The sequence below is a fragment of the Lates calcarifer genome, unplaced genomic scaffold, assembly GCF_001640805.2.
Source record: "Lates calcarifer isolate ASB-BC8 unplaced genomic scaffold, TLL_Latcal_v3 _unitig_5489_quiver_634, whole genome shotgun sequence".
In the NCBI taxonomy this organism is placed as follows: domain Eukaryota; kingdom Metazoa; phylum Chordata; class Actinopteri; family Centropomidae; genus Lates; species Lates calcarifer.
This window is the reverse complement of record NW_026117558.1, coordinates 167,001-188,201: the sequence shown is the minus strand read 5'-3', so window position 1 is coordinate 188,201 and position 21,201 is coordinate 167,001. Positions and strand designations below refer to the sequence as shown.

General features: G+C 43.7%; 3 protein-coding genes across 4 annotated transcripts; 1 reads left to right on the top strand and 2 right to left on the bottom strand.

Moving 5' to 3' along the window:
• Positions 1-1,256: 1,256 nt before the first annotated feature.
• hsdl2 (hydroxysteroid dehydrogenase like 2) lies at positions 1,257-5,543 on the bottom strand. Of its 2 annotated transcripts, none has more exons than XM_018663132.2 (11): positions 5,377-5,543; positions 3,589-3,752; positions 3,168-3,266; positions 2,940-3,054; positions 2,724-2,827; positions 2,549-2,647; positions 2,264-2,458; positions 2,109-2,180; positions 1,832-1,981; positions 1,628-1,756; positions 1,257-1,521 (listed from the first exon to the last, which is right to left on the bottom strand). In XM_018663132.2, the coding sequence occupies exons 1-11, from the start codon at positions 5,391-5,393 to the stop codon at positions 1,406-1,408; spliced, it is 1,260 nt and encodes a 419-aa protein (XP_018518648.1). In that variant the 5' UTR covers positions 5,394-5,543; the 3' UTR covers positions 1,257-1,405. The 2 variants fall into 2 exon arrangements, with proteins under 2 accessions (XP_018518648.1, XP_018518647.1); XM_018663131.2 differs by having other exon boundaries at positions 3,589-3,758; positions 5,377-5,513.
• Positions 5,544-5,721: 178 nt separating this feature from the next.
• LOC108874622 (polypyrimidine tract-binding protein 3) lies at positions 5,722-13,919 on the top strand. The gene is given in 16 exon segments (XM_051068935.1): positions 5,722-6,379; positions 6,382-6,480; positions 7,505-7,568; positions 7,646-7,812; positions 7,946-8,089; positions 8,199-8,360; positions 8,452-8,854; positions 8,979-9,038; positions 9,126-9,238; positions 9,321-9,354; positions 9,499-9,591; positions 9,705-9,790; positions 9,792-9,928; positions 10,071-10,134; positions 10,136-10,149; positions 10,236-13,919. Coding segments are annotated over 16 exon segments (1,818 nt in total). The 5' UTR covers positions 5,722-6,334; the 3' UTR covers positions 10,369-13,919.
• Positions 13,585-21,146, bottom strand: ugcg (UDP-glucose ceramide glucosyltransferase). The gene is made up of 10 exons (XM_018663130.2): positions 20,676-21,146; positions 19,006-19,150; positions 18,774-18,876; positions 18,557-18,658; positions 18,347-18,459; positions 17,843-18,021; positions 17,671-17,757; positions 17,396-17,503; positions 16,533-16,611; positions 13,585-16,431 (listed from the first exon to the last, which is right to left on the bottom strand). Exons 1-10 carry the CDS (start codon positions 20,771-20,773, stop codon positions 16,261-16,263), a joined length of 1,185 nt encoding a protein of 394 aa, XP_018518646.1. The 5' UTR covers positions 20,774-21,146; the 3' UTR covers positions 13,585-16,260.
• Between the last annotated feature and the right edge of the window lie 55 nt (positions 21,147-21,201).

Below are 21,201 nucleotides of genomic sequence, written 5' to 3'. Positions count from 1 at the left end.
GACTACAAGATAATCAGCCTGATCAGATTGTCCTGTGGTGTGAGGTGTGTTCAGACTGATCTTACCCTCCCTGATCTGCTCTGAAGAGCTTCATCCCTACAGTCTCCATCCACAGATTCACTCAGTGACAGTGATTATCAGATTATCTGATGTCTGAATCTGAATTTGATCTGAACGCTGATGTAAAATATTTAAACTGAAACTTGAAACAGTGAAAATACATTAAATGCAGCTTTAACTTTCTGAGTTTATCCAACTAAGAACAAATAAACTGATTCATTCCTCTGATGTTACAGTGTCTGTTCGTATGAAGTCTGCGGGTTTCTTGCTGAGCAGGTAGACAGTGGCGAGGCCGTGCATGGTGGAGTTCACGTCAGGAAAACTGCAGACTGTGCTCACTGCAGCGCCCCCTGCAGGCCAGAGGAGGACGCATCAGACCCAGCGGAGCGTTCGGCATCCAGCCGAAATAATCCAGCTGCTCAGGAGAACGACAGAGAGTCAGGACGGAGGCTGGAGTCACTTTACCTCTGAATCACCTCAGGAAGTCAGTTTACCTGCGCATTGTTCACGGCAGCATGCTGTGCTGATGCAGTGAACATCACCATGGTAACAAAGTACATCAGCTCTGACACTGACGAGAAGGACCTCGGGAAACCTGGAAGTGATTTTATTTAGTTTTTACAAATAAAATCCTTCTTTTGATTTCCTCACAGCTAGAGAGAACCGTGGACAACCTCCAGTCAGACAGGAGGAGGTTTCATCAGTCGTTCAGTCAGTTCAACAGACCACAGACAGACAGAAGACCTGAACCTTCATAATGACCAGGTGATGGAGTCAGTACTGCAGTACTGCTGAGTAGATGTAGTATTACTCACCGCTGATGGAGTCCTGTCGACAGATTCACTCCGACTGGAATCAGACGTAGAAACGTCGTCTCCATCTGTAAATATTTAGTTTCCACATTTCTGTGGAGGTCAGGCAGGTGGAGGCCGCATGTCGAAAACACCTCACTGATAATCTACACCCATCTGCTCAGGCTGCATCCCAGCATGCACCAGGCTGCAACCTGAGCAGGAGGAGGTGAGGGAGTTAGCTGGAGGAGGCCGAGGGAGGTGGAGTAACCCTCCTCCTCAATCAGCCTCAGCTGGGTTAAATCTGTTTCCTGTTTAGATGAAAACACCTGAGACTCACCTGTTGATGATCAGTCTGGTCGTCATGACAACAAACAGCAGCAGTGATCATTAAACCACAAACCGTTTTATTAATGAAGGTTTTATTAATGAAGGTTTTATTAATGTGGTTATCGACATTATTAACATTACTGTGTTTAGATTTTTTTAAGGCATCGTGTACAGCTGTGGCGAGGGGGCGGGGCCTGAGAGGAGCGGTGGGCGGGGCTTCAGCCTCACAGTTTGGCCTTGTTCATGCGGCTCATCAGTTTCTCCAGTTTGATGGCGAGCGTCATGTCACCTTTGATCCGCAGCTTCCCCGTCATGAAGGCCATCGTCGGCTTCAGCTTACCTGAAACAACACGCCCGTTACTACGGTGACAACACGCCGACACTGTCACTACGGTAACAGCAGCTCTGTGTGTTTCTCTTAAACGGTTACCATGGCAACGGCTCACCTGAGAACATCTTGCTGAAGTCGTTGGAGTCCATCGTCATGACGACATCAGCTTTGACCGGCGGCTCGCCCTGACCCGCGCTGCCGGAGCCGCTCTTCAGGTCCAGGAACCAAACACCGCCATGATCTCCTGATGGACACAAACAGGTTCAGGACACGCCCACAGGATCTCCTTATATGGACACACAGACTCTCCTGTCATTACCTGACAGGTCGAACTGATAAATGCCCTGTGTCGACTTGACGACGTCTTCATTGATGACGCCTCTGATGACGTCAAACGTGCTCTCTATTGGTCCGCTGGAGGGGGACGAGGCCGATGATGCTGCTGGTGGTTTGAAGGCTGGCGTCGCCCCTGGCAACCAGGACACAAGATCTGATCATTTCTAATCACTTTAATCAATAATTAAATAAACTGGTAGAACCAGTACCAGTGGTACTACAGTACTACTGACAGTACTTGTAGTATGTGTAGTTTTTACCGTGTTTCTCCATCTGTTGGACCAGAGTCTCTGGAGCTTCGTCCAGGAAGAAGTCCGGCAGCAGGGGGTGACCTGTCGACCAATCAGAGACCACCATGAGCGCCACATGACCGCAGCGTGTGGGCGTGGCTGTGACTGCGTTAGCATTAGCTCACCTGGTTGGACGGCGTACTGATCGAAGTCTTGGACCCCCTGCTGTCTCAGGAGGTCCTCGTCCACCAGGAAGTGACCCGTGTAGTCCTTCGGCTGCGACAGGATGACGTACGCGGCGTCCGCCATGATGTCCGCTGTACGACACTGTTTGCCGACACCGTCCCCGCCCAGCATGTCCATGGCTGCTGTCTGGATCGCTACGGCAACAACACACAGGTTAGAGCAGGGTTAGCATGCTAGTTTATGCTACGAGGAGAGTGTTAGCATGCTAACAGTTAGCCACCGACCAGTTCTGGGCCAGAGGGCGTTGACCGCAATTTGACCTCTGAACTCTTCGGCCATTCCCAGGACGCACATGGACATGCCGTACTTCGCCATCGTGTATGCTGAAAATCAGAACAGACGGGTCAGAGCTGCACAGGTGAGACTTGGGACACCTGGTCGGCTGGTTGCTATGGTTACCTGTGTGGTTCTTGAACCAGACGGGGTTCAGGTTGAGCGGCGGCGACAGGTTCAGGATGTGAGGACTACGACTCTTCAGCAGGTGAGGGATGACCAGCTTCGACCTGAGACACACAGACGCTCGTTAACTGAAGCTCGTTAACTGAAGATCATCTCAGGTGTGTTCAGTCTCAGGTGTGTGTGTGTGTGTGTGTTCAGTCTCAGGTGTGTTCATACGTCAGGTAAGTTCCTCTCAGGTTGATCCCCAGCATCAGATCCACCTTCTTCATTGGCGTCTCCAGAGTTCCTGTCAGACTGATGGCGCTGGCGTTGTTCACCAGGATGTCGATACCTGCCAATCACACACAACACCTGAGATGATGTCACCACCTCCTCACCTGTTGTACCAGGTGATTAAAGACACAGAATCTGACTGAGCTCAGGTGAGCTGAGAAAGTCCTGAACCTCCGAACGTGTCCACGGCTTTCTGAACAGCTTCTCCGATCTGCTTCTCATCTCTGATGTCGACCACACATGGTAACGCCTTCCCTCCCGCCGCCTCCACTGCAACACACACACACACACACACACACACACACATAAATCTCAGGTAACACACACCTGTGTCATAATCACATGAAGAACAGGTTAGTTTTTATTTCTCTTTTTGACTGAGCGTTAACACATGTTTCCTGTTATTGTTATCAGATAGAACTCTGTTCTGTGTTTCACTTCTTTCTGTTGGTGGATTTGCCTCCTCACAGACACTTTTGATTAATTTTTAATTAAAACATAGGTACTTTTGGTCTAGGGACTACTTTCACTGGCGGATTAATCCTTGCTGGTTGCAGTGTGTGTGTTAGCAGTTAGCCTGTTAGCTCCTCACCCTCCTGAGCAGCAGTGTAGATGGTCCCTGGTAGTTTGGGGTGGGGCTCGGACGTCTTGGCGGCGATGACGACGTTGGCTCCGTCTCTGGCGGCTTTCAGCGCGATGGCTTTACCGATCCCTCGACTCGCTCCGGTGATGAAGAGCGTGCAGCCCGCTAACTTCCTGAAACTCAGAAAAATACCACAGCTAACATTGGACGGTTTCTGACTAAAACCTGTCTGTAAATATTCTCACTCTGTTTCAGTGTAACTGTAACTGAAGCTGTGTATCTGATGAACACGTTTCATAAAGTGAATAAATGAACAGCACCAATCAGTAATGTTCCAGGTAACGTTTGTCTGCGTTCAGACATTAAATATTCCATTTAAATGTTAAATGTTTGTCGACTTCAGCTTCTGTTTGATGAAAAACTGGTTTTGTGGTAAAACTGTGTGTGTCATGTTTCTGCTTCGATCAGAGAGAAAAACTCAGACTTTCTGAAAAACAAACAGAAACTAAATAATAAAATGTTGAAGTTACAGTTCATCTTCAGTGAACGGAAGAAATATGACAGGTGGAAAAATACTTTGTAAAAACTGGAGGAAAGTTTTTTTCAGCTGAAAGATTTTCTTTGACATTTTCAACATCAACATGAATCTGTCTGTTAAAGATGTTTTTATATATTTTTAGATTTTATTTCATCATAGATATTTTGTTTATTCAAATATGCTGAATCTGTAAAAAGATCATCTGTCTCTCTTTTATTTTCATTTTCAAACAAAGAAAATCTAAACGATTAAATTTTAAATGCCAGAAATACAGTTTGATATTTATTCTTTATTTATACTCTGTTTTGTTTTATTTAGGTTAAATTATACTTTTTATTACTATCGTATAAATGGAAATTATTTTTGTTCGATAAAATTTAGAAAACATCCCGCTTCCTGTTTACTTTTCAATATAAAAGCCTTCACATAGATGATAAAATTGTGGGCTTTTATTTTGAAGATATATTACCGGTCCAGTTTAACAACGGTTTTATTAAATGAAACATTAACGTTTTATTTCAGAAATATTGTCAAAGAAACGCTTTCACTTACTCTCCTTAAACACCTGATAATTTAAACCGAACCACACGGTCCGCATCACTTCAACAGAACCTGAGTTGTTCTACAGAAGTCAATAAAACGGGTTTTATTTCACACTGAATCCTGACTGTAGGTTTTAACACCGAGATGCTGGAGCGTCAGGGCTGCTGTTACCAAACTCTATACAAACAACAATACTTCTAAAATGAGTTGCTCAAAGGTCACGGGGAAAAGGGATCAGAACCCAACTCGGTCCAGTGTTTGGATCAGGGAGGTGAACTGCCCGGTTCGGCTCTTTATAAAATGAGTTTGATTCATTAACATAGTCTGTTCTTCTCTTAGAGTGAACTCAGAATCTTATTCAGACGTGTGTAGGAGCTCAACAACAGCTGTTAGATAATGAGTGTAGGTGTTACCAAACTCTGAAGAAAAAACCTTCAGCTTTAAACTGCCTTGCTCAAAGATCAACAGTCAGAGGGACCAGGACAGACCTACATGAAGTTTCCGGATAAGAGAGATTCACTTCTCCGTTCGGCTTCAGTAAAGTCTCAAACTAAACTTACTACAGTCACTGAAACCTGACTGTAAACTTACTACAGTCACTGAAACTCAGCTTCACTGAGGCGCCTGTGTTAAACCCGGCCGTTGTTTTGCGGTGTTTTCTGACGGAGTTCTGAATGTGGAGAACATTCACGGAGCAGACGGGCTCGTGCACTCACCCTGTGTTCTGCAGCATCGTCGCTTTCAGGTGAAAATAACCAGGTGAGGTGAGTTAGTGTCCGTGTCTGAAGAATGACAGCCCGTCGTCTTCTCCACCTTTCACCCACTTCAAGATCTTTGAGCCAACCGGATGTTACGGATCAGCTCCACGGCTACTTCCGGTCTGCAGGCAAAGATTCACACGGATCAATGAGATGTTAAACTCTGAAAAAACCTCATCACCGGAGACACAGAATGTATATTATAATAATAATAATATTATAATAAAGTAGTGTTGTTGTTGTATATTTGTTATGTATATGTCACAGTTGTGTTGTTTATGTGTCGTGTGTATAACACAGAAAGTATTCAGACCCCTTCATTTCGTGATGTATTTTTAATTGTAAACAGATTAAACCGTCATTTCTGTCCATCACTCAGTAACAAAAAAAACCTGGGATCTCACTGATATCACTGTTTATTACTGTAATAAATGTTGATATAATCTGTATGAGTTACTCATGTAATCTCTCTTTTGTTTATTTATTTACTGATAGAGTTAGTTACTGTGTTAGGGTTAATCCCTGCTGAACGTGACGCTGCTGATCAGTGATATTAATAATAATTCAGTAATAATATAGTAATGTAACAGTAACAGGGAATATTTCCATCCTTTAATAATACGAGTGAATGATTTTTACTCAGCGTATTGTTATATTTTACTGTTCAATAGGTGATTCTATCAGTCACATTAATATCATCAGATCTGAAAAGTGTCGTTAGTGTCTTTTATTTTCTTGGTGGATATTTACTGATTTTGTTTGTTTATTGTTTATTACACTGAATAAACAACATAACCTTTAATGACATTTTTATCACTGGAAAACAATCAGAGTTTAAACACGAGTCTCGCATTATACACATGAATTTATCGATCATTATCGATCGGTCTGATCTGAGGCGTGTCCGCGAGCCGCCATGTTCTCCCGTGACGTCAGCAAACGGGAAGTGAGCTCGTTGTTCTCCGCTGCCTGGTTGCGGAGCGAGAGGCTCGCGGACCAAAACAACTCTTCCTCCTCCTCTTCCTCTTCTTCCTCCTCTTCCTCCTTGCGGACCATGGACGGGTGAGCGCGAGGGAACCTCCCGAACCTTGCCCGCACGCGCCCGCCGCCGTTTTTCCTTCCTTCCTCCCTCGCGTTTCCTTGGTGATTGAACCGCACCTGCGCGAGCCTCTGGCGTCAACCCTCCCGTCCGTTTGTTGTTGTTTTCTTGTTTACGGAAACATCTTCCCGCCACAGGAGCCCCTCTGCGTCCCGGTGTCTCGCTCCTCGCGCGCCGTTTGTCGCTCGCGTTTCGGTTTTTCGGGTTTTGTTTTGGTTGAAAGTCGCGAGCAAACGGACGGTTGAACGGCGGGGTTTGATCGGCTGAGATCCCGCGATAACTGCGTGTTCCCGTTCAGAGCAGACCGAGGAGCTGCCGTGGATTATTTTCATTTTCTGTGAATTTGTTTGTGTTTTGGTTTGAAACGTGATGACGTGTTTCAGCTGACCGGTCACGTGTTCATGTTTCTGACGAGCCTCGATTAATCGAACATCCGCGCAGTTTAATTATCGCGATGTTAATGAAGAAAAAGACAAAACACTGAAACGGCCATTTTAAGTTTCCTGAGTGAAAAACGACAGTTTGATCAATCGATCAGAAGAAAACTGATCATTAATCAGCCTCTGATATTTCTGTTTTATTTCACAATAAACACATTGTTTTCATTATCGATTAATCTGCTGATTGTTTTCTAATCGTCTGGTCTGTGAAAACATGTCTCATTCATTATCTGTTTAAAAAACCACTGAAACGATCAATCGATTATCAGAACTGCTGCTAATAATTGTTCTGCTGTATTGATTGATCAACAGCAGCAGTAAACTGAATCTTGTCACCTTGGATTATTGAAAACCATGACAGACAGATCATCTGTTGATCAATAATGTAATCAATAGTTTAACTGATAATGGAGTTTATCTTTAAGAATTAATTATGTCCAGTTTTTATTTACGACTTTAATTTTTTTACTTTGTTTTTTTATCAAACAATAAAATGACTTCAGCTCCTCGACTCTTCCTGATTGACTGATTGATTGATCTGTTTCAGGAACCAGTGTTTACGTTGTCTCTCTGCTGTTCTGCGAACATGAGCACCTCCAACCTGTCCACAGGTGAGACCTCCCTCCACCTGAGACCTCACAGAGTCATGTGACTCACACCTGACGTGTTTACCTGTGTGTGTCCGCAGTGGATGGCACTGATAGGCTGTGTGTTTCTGAGCGTGCTCAGTGCGTCCCGTCTCGGGTCCTTCACCTGCGTCAGCTTCCCGCCGACGTCTCTGAACAGGAAGTGCTCGCTCTGGCGCTTCCCTTCGGCCGAGTTAGTAAACTGATCACGCTGAAGACCAAGAACCAGGTGAGTGATGTTCACAGGAACAGAGGCTCAGAGTACTCGAGTAAAAATGTAATCAGAGCAGGTGGTCAGGTGAATGTGACTGTTTGTCCTCCGGCTTTTATTCATTTACTTCCTGGTTGTTTTATCCTGTCAGGCGTTTTTAGAGATGGCGTCGGAGGAAGCGGCTGTTACCATGGTGAACTACTACACCTCGGCCACGCCCACCGTCAGGAACCAGCCAATCTTCATCCAGTACTCCACCCACCGTGAGCTCAAGACTGACAATCTGACCAATCAGGTGAGGAGCCGAGGGTCAGGCCACGCCCACACCGTCTGTTTACAATTAAAGAAAGAAACGGGAGGTTTAAAGGAGGTGAGGGGCTGTCATGTTGTTTGTTTGTTGGCAGAGAGCTCAGGCGGCGCTGCAGGCTATCAGTGCAGCAGCAGTGCATTCTGGGAGCATGGCGTCAGGAGGGGAAGGGCGGGGCTTAGCCCCGGGTCAGAGTCCAGTCCTGAGGATCATCGTAGAGAATTTATTTTACCCTGTGACTCTGGAGGTTCTGCAGCAGGTTGGTCACTGGCTGTGTACTGTTTACATTGTTTACTGTTTGTTGTTGTTGTTGTTTACTGTTTGTTGTTGTTGTTGTGTTTGTGTCTCAGATCTTCAGTAAGTTCGGCTCCGTGTTGAAGATCATCACCTTCACCAGAAACAACCAGTTCCAGGCTCTGCTGCAGTTCAGTGACGCCGTGCACGCTCAGCACGCCAAGGCTGTGAGTCACGTGCACGCTCACACACACACACACACACACACACACACACACACACACACACACACACACAGATGTAACATGATGTCAGAGGCTGTGGTCCAATCAGACGTCAGCTCTGTGCTCCTGTGTTTCAGTCTCTCGGACGGTCAGAACATCTATAATGGCTGCTGCACGCTCAGGATCGACTTCTCCAAACTGAGCGCGCTCAACGTCAAATACAACAACGACAAGAGCCGAGACTTCACCAGAGCCGACCTGCCGACCGGAGAGCTGGAGCCCGCCGCCGCCTTTGGTGAGACCAGCTAACTGCGCTAACGCTAACGGAGGAAACACTCAGACACTCAGTGGAACCAGGTGTTCAGCTGCTTCCAGGTTGAACCTCCCCTCTGACCCTTAGGTGTGTGTGTGTGTTACAGGTGTGGCCCTCCCTCCGTACGGAGCAGCAGCTTTCCCTCCAACCTTCCACCAACACACAGGTGAGACGTCGACTGTCAACACGAACCTGTTGTAAATAAAGTTTTACTGTTTGTTGGAAATAAAGTTTTCTGGGTTCCCATCCTCAGGTCTGTCGATGGCGGCCGTCCCCGGTTCGTTGGTGTCTCCTCCTCGCGTCTCGCTGCAGGTGGCGCCCCCTGCTGTCCACTCAGTGCTGCTGGTGTCCAACCTGAACCCAGAGGTCAGAGGTCACACACTCACACTACAGCCAATCAGAGCGCTGCGCTCCCAGATAACTTTATTGATTCTGTTTGTTTCTGTAGAGCGTCTCTCCTCACTGCCTCTTCATCCTGTTCGGTAAGAAACAGAAACACTTTCATCTTCACGGATTAAAGACGATTGATTTATTCTCCTGCAGAGGAAAACTGAGACATGAAGACAGAAAGATTCAGATTCAGTCAGGATGATACTTCTGCAGTCTAAAGTGTGTTGTGTTTGCAGGTGTTTACGGGGACGTTCAGAGAGTGAAAATCCTCTTCAACAAGAAGGAAAACGCTCTGGTTCAGATGAGCGACGCCACTCAGGCTCAACTCGGTCTCACATTTACTCTCTCACTTCAAACCTTCAGTTTATTTTATGATGATAAATTTAACCTGGAAATCTTGATATATTTCATTTCAGAAACTGTTTGTTTTTTCCTCCGACAGCGATGAGTCACCTGAACGGACAGCGTCTCCACGGTAACGTGATCCGGGTGACGCTGTCCAAACACCCGGTGGTGCAGTTGCCTCGCGGGGGGGGCGGGGCAGGAGGAGCAGGCACTGACCCGGGACTTCTCAGGCTCCGCCCTCCACCGCTTCAAAAAACCCGGGTCCAAAAATTTTAACAACATTTTCCCTCCGTCAGCGACGCTGCACCTCTCCAACATCCCGTAAGATTCACTCGACTTGACTGAAAACCTGTTTGTTTCCACCTTTAGTTTAAAGTCAGTTTTTCAATGTGGTAAATTTCTCAGTGTTAGTTAGGATGCAATGTTTTGTCCTTCCTCACCTCCTTGCCTCTTTGTGTCCTAGCTCCTCGGTCAGTGAGGAGGTGTTGAAGGATTTATTCTCCTCCAGTGGATTCACAGTCAAAGCCTTTCAAGTTTTTCCAGTGAGTAACAACAGTAACCAGCTCATCGGTCAATCAGAACCGTCATCAATCAGTGTGATTGATCGTTAAACTCGGCTGTTTCACAGGAAGGACAGGAAGATGGCTCTGATGCAGCTGGCGTCGGTGGAGGAGGCCATCGAGGCTCTGATCGCTCTGCACGACCACCAGCTGGACCACAACCAGCACCTCCGGGTCTCCTTCTCCAAGTCCACCATCTGAGTCTCTGAGTCCAAGTCCACCATCTGAGTCTCTGAGTCCAAGTCCACCATCTGACCTTTGACCCCAGGACTCCCCACAGATACATTTGAAGCAGGTCAGCTGACCTGAACTTAGAGATTTTTGTTGTAATAACTTGTCGACTTGATCTGTGACGTGTGATCACAGTAACTCTGACAGGACTTAGCATAACGACGAGTCATTAGCCTGTTAGCCTCGAGTTTAGTTAGCTAGTAGCCCGTTAGCTAATTTGTTCACAGCGTAACGTTCATAATGTAATTACACACAAAGAAGAACCTGGGTTGTAAATCTGAGTCAGAGACATCGGGAATTACGATATTTTCATCCAGTCGATGGAAATATCGTAATTACATGTCAAGTTAAAAAAATATGAGATATTAAAATATGAGTCAGAAGAAAAAGTTAAACATTTACTCTAAACATCGTAAACACTAATTAGCCCAGAGACTAAAGGTGAAGGCTAACATGCTAATAGCTAATTAACACAGATGCTAACAGTCAGATAGCTCGACCTCTGACCCTCTGATGTCACACACTCTGTGGACATTTCAACCATTTTCGCTTCAACTTCTCTCCTGACCTTTGACCTTTGGTCAGACTTCAGGTATTCTGATTGGCCCGTGGTGGAAACAAACGGACCAATGGGAGAGCCCCGACTCACCAATGATCTGTGCCTACAAACACTTTGACATCACGGTGACAGATGATGTCACTGCGAGGGGCCGTCGCTATGGTTACAGCGGTTACAGAGCACATTCCTGAGCAGACTAAGAACTGAGTAGCAATGCATTGTGGGTAGTGGAATCCAATGAGGAGCCAATGTGAGTTGAACTGTTTTTGTCTAAATGTTAAATTAATGTGATGCAGAAAAAAAAATCAGGAAAAATTTTCTTTTTTAAGTCAAAAAGAGAATTTTCAAAATAAAACCTGCCTTTTCTTAAAATCCCAAAATAATGGAAAGATTAAACTTTCCATTTGTTTTGTTGTTTATTTTATATTCAGAGTTACTCAGCATGGATTTAATGGTCTTGTAAACTGTAATTATTGAAGTTATTTATTTAGTTTCACTGTAACTTTCAGCAAAAAGCAAAATGAAATAATTTGTCTTTTTATTATTTTTTCTGTTTTTCGTTAAAATCGTTACAGGTTTTTTTAATTTTATTGTTAAACGTTTAAATTTTTTTCAGTTCTGCTGATTTACTCAAACTTCCATGTTATTTTTGAATTTTCAGTGATGTGCCTTTCCATCGGCGCTTCACACTGCTCTCTGGTTGAAATGATCATTAGTATTATTATTATTATTATTGCTATTGTTTTTAGAGTTTTGCTGGTTACGATCTCAACAAACCTTCTTCTGTGCCTTATTTTTCTGAATTATTCTTCTGGTCTTTGGTTTTTTATGTGGTGGTCGGGTGGAGTTTCAGTGGCGGGTCGTGTTGATCTGATGACGATTTTTTTGTAGGATTTTTTCACTTAGTTAAAAATATTTTTTGTTAAACATTTTATTGTTGGTATACATTTTTGGGAGGGTTTTTTTAATCATGAATGTATTTATACTGTACAACATGAAATAGGTAATGCTTTCGGCGTCCTGCCCACCTGTCGTACTTGCGTGTGTGTATTTATATATATGTGTGTGTATATATAAGTGTGTGTGTGTGTGTGTGTGTGTGTGTGTGTGTATCATACTGAGCTGTGATTGGTTGATCCTCAAATGCCCCACCCTCTTTTTTTCTATTAAAATATATTTAATTCAAATTCAGCTCTTTGATTTTTTATGTTACTTTTTCTTTGCCGTTTAAGAAACAAACAGGTTTTAGTTTTTGTTTGGATTCGTGATGTTGGTGATTTTCTTTAAACAGGAAACAAGCCAGAAAAAACAGGAAGCTGCCGATTCCCAGTTTGCCTTCTGACCTCTGACCTCTGACCTCTGACCCTCCTGCTGATTTCAGTCGTTTAGAGAGTGAGAGTGAGGTGGTGGCTGAGTCTTTGTTGTTTTAGGTTTCAGTTTTTGGTTTGTCAGTTTAGCTGGAAAAGGACAGTTTGTGTTACAATAATTTTTTTGGTAATTTTTTTTGTTACATTTAAAGAAAAAAAATTTTACTTAAATTTTCTTTAGTGAGAAAAAAACGCAATGATTTTACAACAGCACAGTTTAAATCTTTTTATTCTTAAATTTGTTGTTTACAATGAGTTGAGAAAAGTCGGGGGCAGGGTCAAACCAAGCCAAAGTTTGTGTGCCTTTTAATTGGACCAACTCATTTTCTCATTATGACATCACTTCCTGTTTGATGGCTTTCCCAATTTTTCTTTTTTGTATCTTTAAGTTGTTGATTCTTGTAAACATAATACTTTTAATGTATCGTTATTTAAATGTTGATGTTTTCACTACGATATTTGTTTCATATGAAGTTCAAGTTTTTTTTAACAAGGTCAGATTTTTGTTTCAGAACTGTGACATCACATCCTGTTTCAGGGCTAAACGTGTCGAGATTTCATCAAATTAAACATTAATGTAACCGTACATTAACCACACCCACTCATCAAACCACACCCTCCAAGTTTTGTGTCAATCAAAACCGAAGTCACATGATCAATTAACTGATGTTGAAATAAACTCTTCTGATTGGCTTAAATTAAACATTCTGAAAACACATTTTAAATGTTATATGTCAAACAAGTTACATGAAACTGAATCTTTAAAGTGTCTGAAATTATTGAAAATATATTTTCTAGAAACAGTTTGAAGCATCTGAAAGTTTAAAGTCATATTTAGTTTGTTATTAAAATTTGGTTTTGTCTCCAAATTCACTTAAAATTCACTTGAAACTTCAAGTTTGTTTTCGTTGGTTAACTGTAAACTGACTGGACCGAAGTCTGTTTTTACACCTGAATGTATCATTTGTTTTTTCATGCTAATGAATGTAAAGTACTTGTGGTGCATTGTGGGAGCAGGTGGGACTATTATTGTTATTATTACATGAAATATTTTTAATATTGAACCAATGCATGATGGGGGGGCTTTTATCTGTGCTCAATGAGAGAAAAAAAATTGTTTAATTTTTATTTATTCTGAAAGTGTGACAGGAAGTTGTAGCATGAATCACTGAATAAATAAATCATCTGACAACCAGTGGCCGTCTGCTGTCTCTCCTCTCAGCCAATCAGGAAGCAACAAACAACTCCTACAAATTAAAGTAAATTTTTGAAAGGATAAAACTTTATTGTTCCTGTGTTGACACAGTCCTTGGCTGTGGTCTGGTCGCTCCGCAGGCCACGGGACTGTCACTTTAAAAAAACAACAACAATTAACAAATAAGAATCCTACTGATCCTATTGGATGACGGCGTCAGGGGTTCGTCCGACTCAGCTGACGTCATCAACCAAACCGCCTGTGGCTACGCTAACAGCTAACGGCTAACAGTGAAACAACACGGCTTAGAAAACACTCGCGATCGTCCACACACACACACACACACACACACACACAGTACAGTGTTTGACTCAAACTGCGAAACAAAAACTTTCAAAAATGTGAATTTTCTCCTTTTTTTCTTAAACAGACGACAGGTTTTAGTTTTGGTCCGATGTTTGTGAATCACATGAAATGTCGTGACCATTAAACGTCAGAATACTGGAATAATTCATTCAGTGCTGGATCCTGTTTATGTCTTTTTTTTTTTTTTTGTCGGGGGAGGGGTGAAAATTGAACCCCCCCGAAAAACAAAAAAACAAAAACTATAAAAACTAATTTGATTCTTGAATCAACAAAGATTCTCTGATCTCATTGGTCAGTTTTTTTTTCTCACTGCTTGTTTTCTGTGCTGTTTACGATGTTTTGTTTTTATTCACTTTGACGTCAGAAGCTACAGACGTCGTTCACTAAAGAAGAAATATCGTTTTCATCAGTTAGGAGATATTAGGAGAAACTGATTTTGTAATTATGAAATAAAGACGTCGCAACATTCTTTTTATAATCACTGTAATAATCCAGTAACAATATGGATGAAATAAAGATCACGTAATTATAAGACCTTTTTAATGAACACAATAACGATTCTGTAACAAATTTGTCACTATGACGTCTTTTTTTAGTAATTATGCAAATTTTGTAAAAACTAAATAACAATCTAAATAACAGTTAATTATAAGTACGAGATATTTTACCATGATCAAGATCTTGCAATTCTTTGTTTGTTTAGTTTGTTTTTTGGTGATAAATTTCTTTTTTTCTTTGATGAGACCGGTTTTGTATTTTACAAAAACAAAGGTATTTTTTAATCTTTAGTGAATGACGTGTTTTTCTGTAAAATGGCGTTTGTTTTTTCCAAGACAAAATCAGCTGAACAGAGACATTGGTCAGTGTCTCTCTCTTCTCATTGGCTGATTGTTTTCACATTAGTTTTTTAACCTTAAAGCTGCACAAATCAACATTTTTCACATTGACACTGAATTAAACAGAAACTCAAACAGAAAAACCTGAAGCTGCTTTTCACGTTTTAGACCAAAGAGCTGGAGGAACTGAACTCAGGACTCGGACCTGAATTCTGCAGAGTCTACCACAGCCGGACTGAACCTTGTGACGACCCTGTCAGTAATTCCTCCTGAGACTCTTGGGCGGAGTTTGGTCGTCAGGCAGATTCAGCTCACCTGGTCTGGCTGCACTATATAAATTGGCCAGTCTCTCTGCCCTCTGGTTTTTTCCACTCTGTTTGGTTTTGGTTGTATTCTGTTTGTCTTAATGTTAGTTTCCTTTTCAATTATGTTAAATAAATGTGTTTTAGTTAGAACTTATGTGTGGTCTTCCCTCCTCTTGTCATGGCTTCTGAGCCGGGTTGTGACAACCTTCAGAACCAGGTCAAACCAGCTCAGGTTTTTTTCTCCACTTCACAGATTTTCAGCTTGTTTTTGGTTTTTTGACCAAAAACCAATTAATGCAAAATTATGCCGTATTTTTTCTTTTTTAGCAAAAACTACTTAAAACCATGGAAGCAAATAACATCTGTAATAATCAGAGACTGAGAGGAAACTGAAGACCTGCTGGAATTTGACTTTTAATTTGAAAATCATCTGTTTGGATTCAGACCTGATTTTCATCAGGATTTTTCAGGTTCTGAAAAATCGGTGAAATTTCACTTTGGATCAAATTGTGCTGATTAAATTTAGTGTGTGAACGTTAACGACTTTATTCTGAAAAGAAAAAGAGTTTCAACAGTTTCTAAATGAAGCTGATGAACTGGGCAAGCTGATCTGCTGCCATTAAACCACCACAGAAGAAGAGGAGGTCGTTAACATCATCACGTGAATCAAAGCCAGTGGATGGAAACGTATTTCAGTGTTTTATCTGAACCTGACTTTCTGACCGTGTTGCAGACAGATGGATTTCAAAGTAAAATACTTTGACAGAACAAACTCTTCCTGATTGTTTTTCACTCTGTTCAAATTATTCTGGTTGTTATTTGCCTCCATAAAAAAAAAAAAAAAAAAAAAAACTTGTTGAAGCTGACAAAGTAAGAACAGAAAAATCAGCCAATCAGGAGAGAGTATTTCACCTCCTCTCTCTTCATTGGCTGATGGTTTCCTCTCCTCGTCCAATCAGAGATCAGAATCAGTGCGAAGCGTCACTTTTTTTTCTTCTTTATGTTTTTTTGTTTTTCCTCCTTCCTGCGCTCTCATTGGCTTGTTCTGGCGTCATTTAATTTTAGCACCAAAAGGAACATAAATAGTTAAAAACACACACACACACACACACACACACACACACACACACACACTTCAGTTTCTTCTCATAAAAAACACAAACATCAGTCTCTTCCTCCTCCTCCCTGCTGAGGGTGGGGGGGTGTGTGAAGGTGTGGCCTGTTGCTGTGGTGACTACACGTCAAGGATCTCCTCGGCGGTGCCGCCGCAGCGCAGCCGGTACCGACCCGTCCTCCAGCTGATGGTCGGGTCCCACAGCGCCGACAGGAAGATCTGAACCGCCATCGACTCCCTGATGAACCAGGCCACGGCGAAGTCCAGCTTCGAGAAGCACAGAGCCCCGCCCTGCATGCCGTGATGTCAACCAGGACGTAAAAACACACTGTTAGTCAGTGTTTAAAACAGTCCTTTCAAAGTAAAAGCATGTGGTTTAGAGGAGCAAGTACCTGAACTCCGGTGAGTTGGATGTAGTCAGAAATGAACCAGGCCAGACAGTGACACATGAAGAACACCATCATGTCCCACCTGCAACACACAGGTCACAGGTCAGGTGACACATTCTCATCACATGACCCCGTCAGGACGTCAACACACCGATTAAAGACATGAAGTTCTTGATGGTAAATCTCATGTTGTTCTAATAATATAAACCTGATTTATTGATCAATAACTCATTGATTAGCTCCTGAGAGTCGATCATGATCATCAGAGTCGTGTCTTTAAAAGTCAAAGATCAGTTTCTCCTGACCAGGTTCAGACCCCGAGGATCCACAGACCAGTTTCCACTGGACTCTGGTCTGACACCTGTTTAAAGCAGCTGAGCTGAACTTTGTCATGTGACTGGTTCTGACCAATTAAAAGTCGTCTACGTCATCAACCTGAGCCGACGCAGAGCTCCAGGTCTGATGAAGGCGATCGACCGTCCGTCGGTTTCGAACCTGTTCAGCAGGTAGAACTTACCTGACACCTGAGCAGAGAATCAGAGCGACTCACTGTCCATCAAGAATCTAACTCCACACTAAGTTTAATGGTTTGATCCTCCATCAATCACACTATCACTGATCAACTGGTTCTGATCTGGACTGGAGGAGACCTGGACCGGGTCTCTGGACAGAACCAGAGCTAAATTCAGTTTACCTGTCCTTTAAGAGCCGTTCATCCAGAGACCATGAGACAGAGACCTCTACAGAACCAGACCAGAACGAACAAACACACCCTGCACAGTTCAGGTGAATACATCAAACACTCCTCTTGTTAATTCTGATGAGACCCGTCGGCTCAGTGTCCTGCTCTCTGATTGGCTGTGTACCTGAACACGTGATGAGCGGCCCAGCCAATGATGAGGCTGGCCAGGAAGCACTCAGAGACGGGCTCCAGCACTGTGCCAGGAAGCATGTTGATCCTCAGCTTGGTCCACCTGACAACACAAACACAACTTTATTAACAACAACTCTCACACGTCCACAGTCGACCGGAGTTTAACTATAAAACTTTATTTAAACCACTGTCAGACAAATCAGAAGAAACGGTCAAGATAAGACTACTGAAAATAAAGAGCCAATCAGATGAAGAGTTGTGAGTCACCTGATCATGCGGGACTGAAACTGTCCGATGGAGTACGACCCAGAATTCTGCAGCGCCACCTGTGTTGCCATGGAGAACTTCCAGCCTCTGAAGGAAAGCAAACAAATCATCAGCTTAACACAGAAACAGCTGCCAGGTGCTAGTGCTAATGCTAACATGCTAACACGCTAACCTGTCAGCGATGGCTTTAGCCATGAAGTAATCTTCAGCGATGTACTGAGCGAAGGCGACCAGCCCTCCGGCCTGATCCAACACGTCCTTCCTCATCAGACACGACATTCCTGTCACACACTTTATCCCCGTCACGTTGGCCGAGATGTAGGAGCGGGGGTGGGACGTCCCGAAGTACACCTGCAGACAGGTTAGCATCTGTTAGCGTCGGTAAACCCATAAAAAACATCTACTACCATCACGTTAGCACAGAGGTTAGCATTAGCTGTTGGCTAGTGATAAGATTAAGGATGTGACTCTGTCAGGAACTTATCTTAGCGCTGAACTGCTCGTTAGCGAGCTTAGAAATAAAGGAATATGTGATCGCAACATCAGCGCTAACAAACATGAGTCATATTAGCTTCAGATGCTAGTGCTAAATAACATCTATAAACACAGTTAGACGCAACTTAGCATCAGTATCTGGTTGCTGAAGGTTTTCATGGTGTTAGCATGTTAGCCTTACCTGCTCCAGTGTGGCAGCGAAGCCTTGACGGTCGGCAACATACGGCAACCCATGGACCAATCCCACCTTCTCTGTCATCTGATTGGTTAAATCTGTCAGGGTGTCGGGTTTCACTGCCACACACACATACACACACACACACACACACACAGTTAGCATTAGCAGTGATGATGAACAGCTAAAAACAGTGAATGTAGCTTAGCGCTGCACCTCTGATGCCACTGTCACAGATCCACACCAGGCCGTATTTAGCTCCTTCGTAGCCTGGCATCAGGTTGTTGATCTTGGGGTTGATTCCAACTTTCTTCCCCCCTAAGAACCAGAGAAGGACACATGCTAATGCTAGCTGCTAACGAAAGGCAGACTGGACCAGGTGAGTTTCTACCGGAACACGTGACAGGATGAGGAACAGGCGATTGTTTCTCACCAATGAATAATCGAGCGTCTACGTTCGGATATTTGCCCAGCAGCTTCTTACAGACATCGACAGCTGGATCGTCCTGATCCTGGACGCAGAGCAGGATCTCGTACTGAAAAACAAACATCAACAACCTGAGGACAGAGCAGGAGCTCTGAGAGGGGAGTCAGGAGGTGGTCAGGGGCAGTTAGAGGCAGGTGGATGGGAATAAGGGGTAATAAGCGGGGGGGGTAAGAGTCACCTTGGGGTAATCCAGTGTAAAAAACGTCTCCAGGTTGGAGATCAGGTTCGGGTCGACGCCCTTCAGCGGCTTCAGCAGAGAAACTCCCACCAGCTGCACAAAGGACTGTTTGACCTCTGATCTCTTCTTATGGAGGTGGAGACGCCTGAAACACAGAGACACAGAGGTCAAAGGTCAGCACCCCGCTGAGTCATAACACTGTGATATAAACAGAAAATAAAACATGTGTCATCAGCTCCTGAAACCGGAGACTGAACTCTGACTCATGGTTAATGACGGACGGGTTCTTAATGAGAACATGAGAGAATTAAATCAGACTTCAGATTAAAGTGAAGTCATCTGAACCTGAACACACTCAGATGTTATAAATATAAACTGTAATAATTTCACCTTCTCCTCTGACACATGTCGGAGTTAAATCTGCTGTATTTTCATCTGTTCGTCAAAGGGTCTTTACATGTTTTCACCAACAGACTAAAGGAGTTGTAGAAAATCTGCATTCATGGAAAGATCTGGAGGATTCTTAAAAGTCCTGGATAATTCTGAAAATTCTATAATCTGTTTAAGTTGTAAGGAGTTCCATAATCATGTTCTAACGCCTGGACATGTTGGGTATTTGGGAAAATGAATAAAAATGGACCAAATACAAAGACCTGCATTCAAATCACAGTGACCCCAGAATTCAATGACCTTTCAGGACCTTCCATGAAGTGTAGTTCATAAATCAGACCACCTGTGTCGAAATGTAAAAACATTCTGAATCCTTTAACAGAGTCACACCTATGGAACTAATGAGGAAAGAGATCCTGGAAAAACCCGAGTTACCCAATAACCTTTCACCAGAACTCCATTACAAAACCTCCCGGATTTAAACTGCTGTCATGATGGACACAATTAAATCTACTCACCACAGAAAATCAACTACATCAGTGACAAACACACGGTTTACAACAAACAACCCAACAAACATTTCCCCTCATTCCAGAAAAAGTAAACAGCTGTAGAGCTGATGGAAGCATCCTGGAAATCAACCCTGAGATTCATTCAAAACCTTAACGTTTTAAAGATTACCTACGTTTAGGTAATTTGGACTAATACCGAATTAAAGAGCAACTAAAAACACTTTAACAATACATTTGTTGTTTTCAACAGTGCGACATTAACGGCCGCTGAGCACAATATTATTAAATCGTCAGATTTTTAAACGTAATTCGGTGTAACCAGTGGAAGCAGGAAATTTGTGAGGCTAACTATAACAAAACGTGACGGAACCGACTCATATCTGTAAACTAATATAAATAAACTCATTCAGTTTCGCTACAAACGGTCACAGCGGCATAAAAGCTGAATTCATTGCGTTATTATTAATGTAGTTTCCCAGAAGTTACACGGAGCCCGAGTGAACGGAATTAACTGGCGAAGCTAAGCGGCTAGCGGTTAACCAGGAAAACGCCCAACAGCGAACCGTTCAGACACGGAGGGTTTACCGGCTGTCACACACCCAGAAACCCGCTGAGAAGCCCCGCTTGATTTATTTTTATATTTCATCCTGAAAGTGAAAAACACCATTGGATAAATCCCAGAGATAAAGGCAGGAAACAGAGGCGTCACTCCGCTAGCTGTTAGCCTAGCCGTTAGCCTCCGTTAGCCTCCGTTAGCTGCTCACTTACACGTAAATGATGGACATGAAGTGCATGAGCCACAGGACGAAGAACAGGATGAAGCCGAACACGGCGAGTCCCTGCATGGCGAGGTCCAGCAGGGCCATGGCGGTCAGCGGGCACCGCCGGGGCTGAGGCCGGCTGGGGGTCACACAGGCCCGGTGTAGACTCGGCCAGCTGACCGGCCTCGGAGCGGCACCGACAGGGGGAGCAGAGGGAGAGGGTCCGGCTCCGAGTGCGACGAGCTCGGCTTGGTTTGGGGCCTCCGGCTGACAGCGGGGCGGGTCAGGAACCGATCCGGGTCAGGGGTTCCGGTAACGGGGACACAGAGACCGGGCTCGGCCTGGTGATGCTGGTGTCCGGGTCACGGTGCGAGCTTCAGGGGTTTGACAGTCAGCAGACCTGCCGACGGTCAGCTGACCAACCGGGGGAGCGGCGGCACGAGACGGCAGCAACGGAGAGGACCACATCCGGCCACCTTCAAAATAAAGGCTTAAAAAAAACACGTGTATGAACATTTCCGGTGAAAATAAAA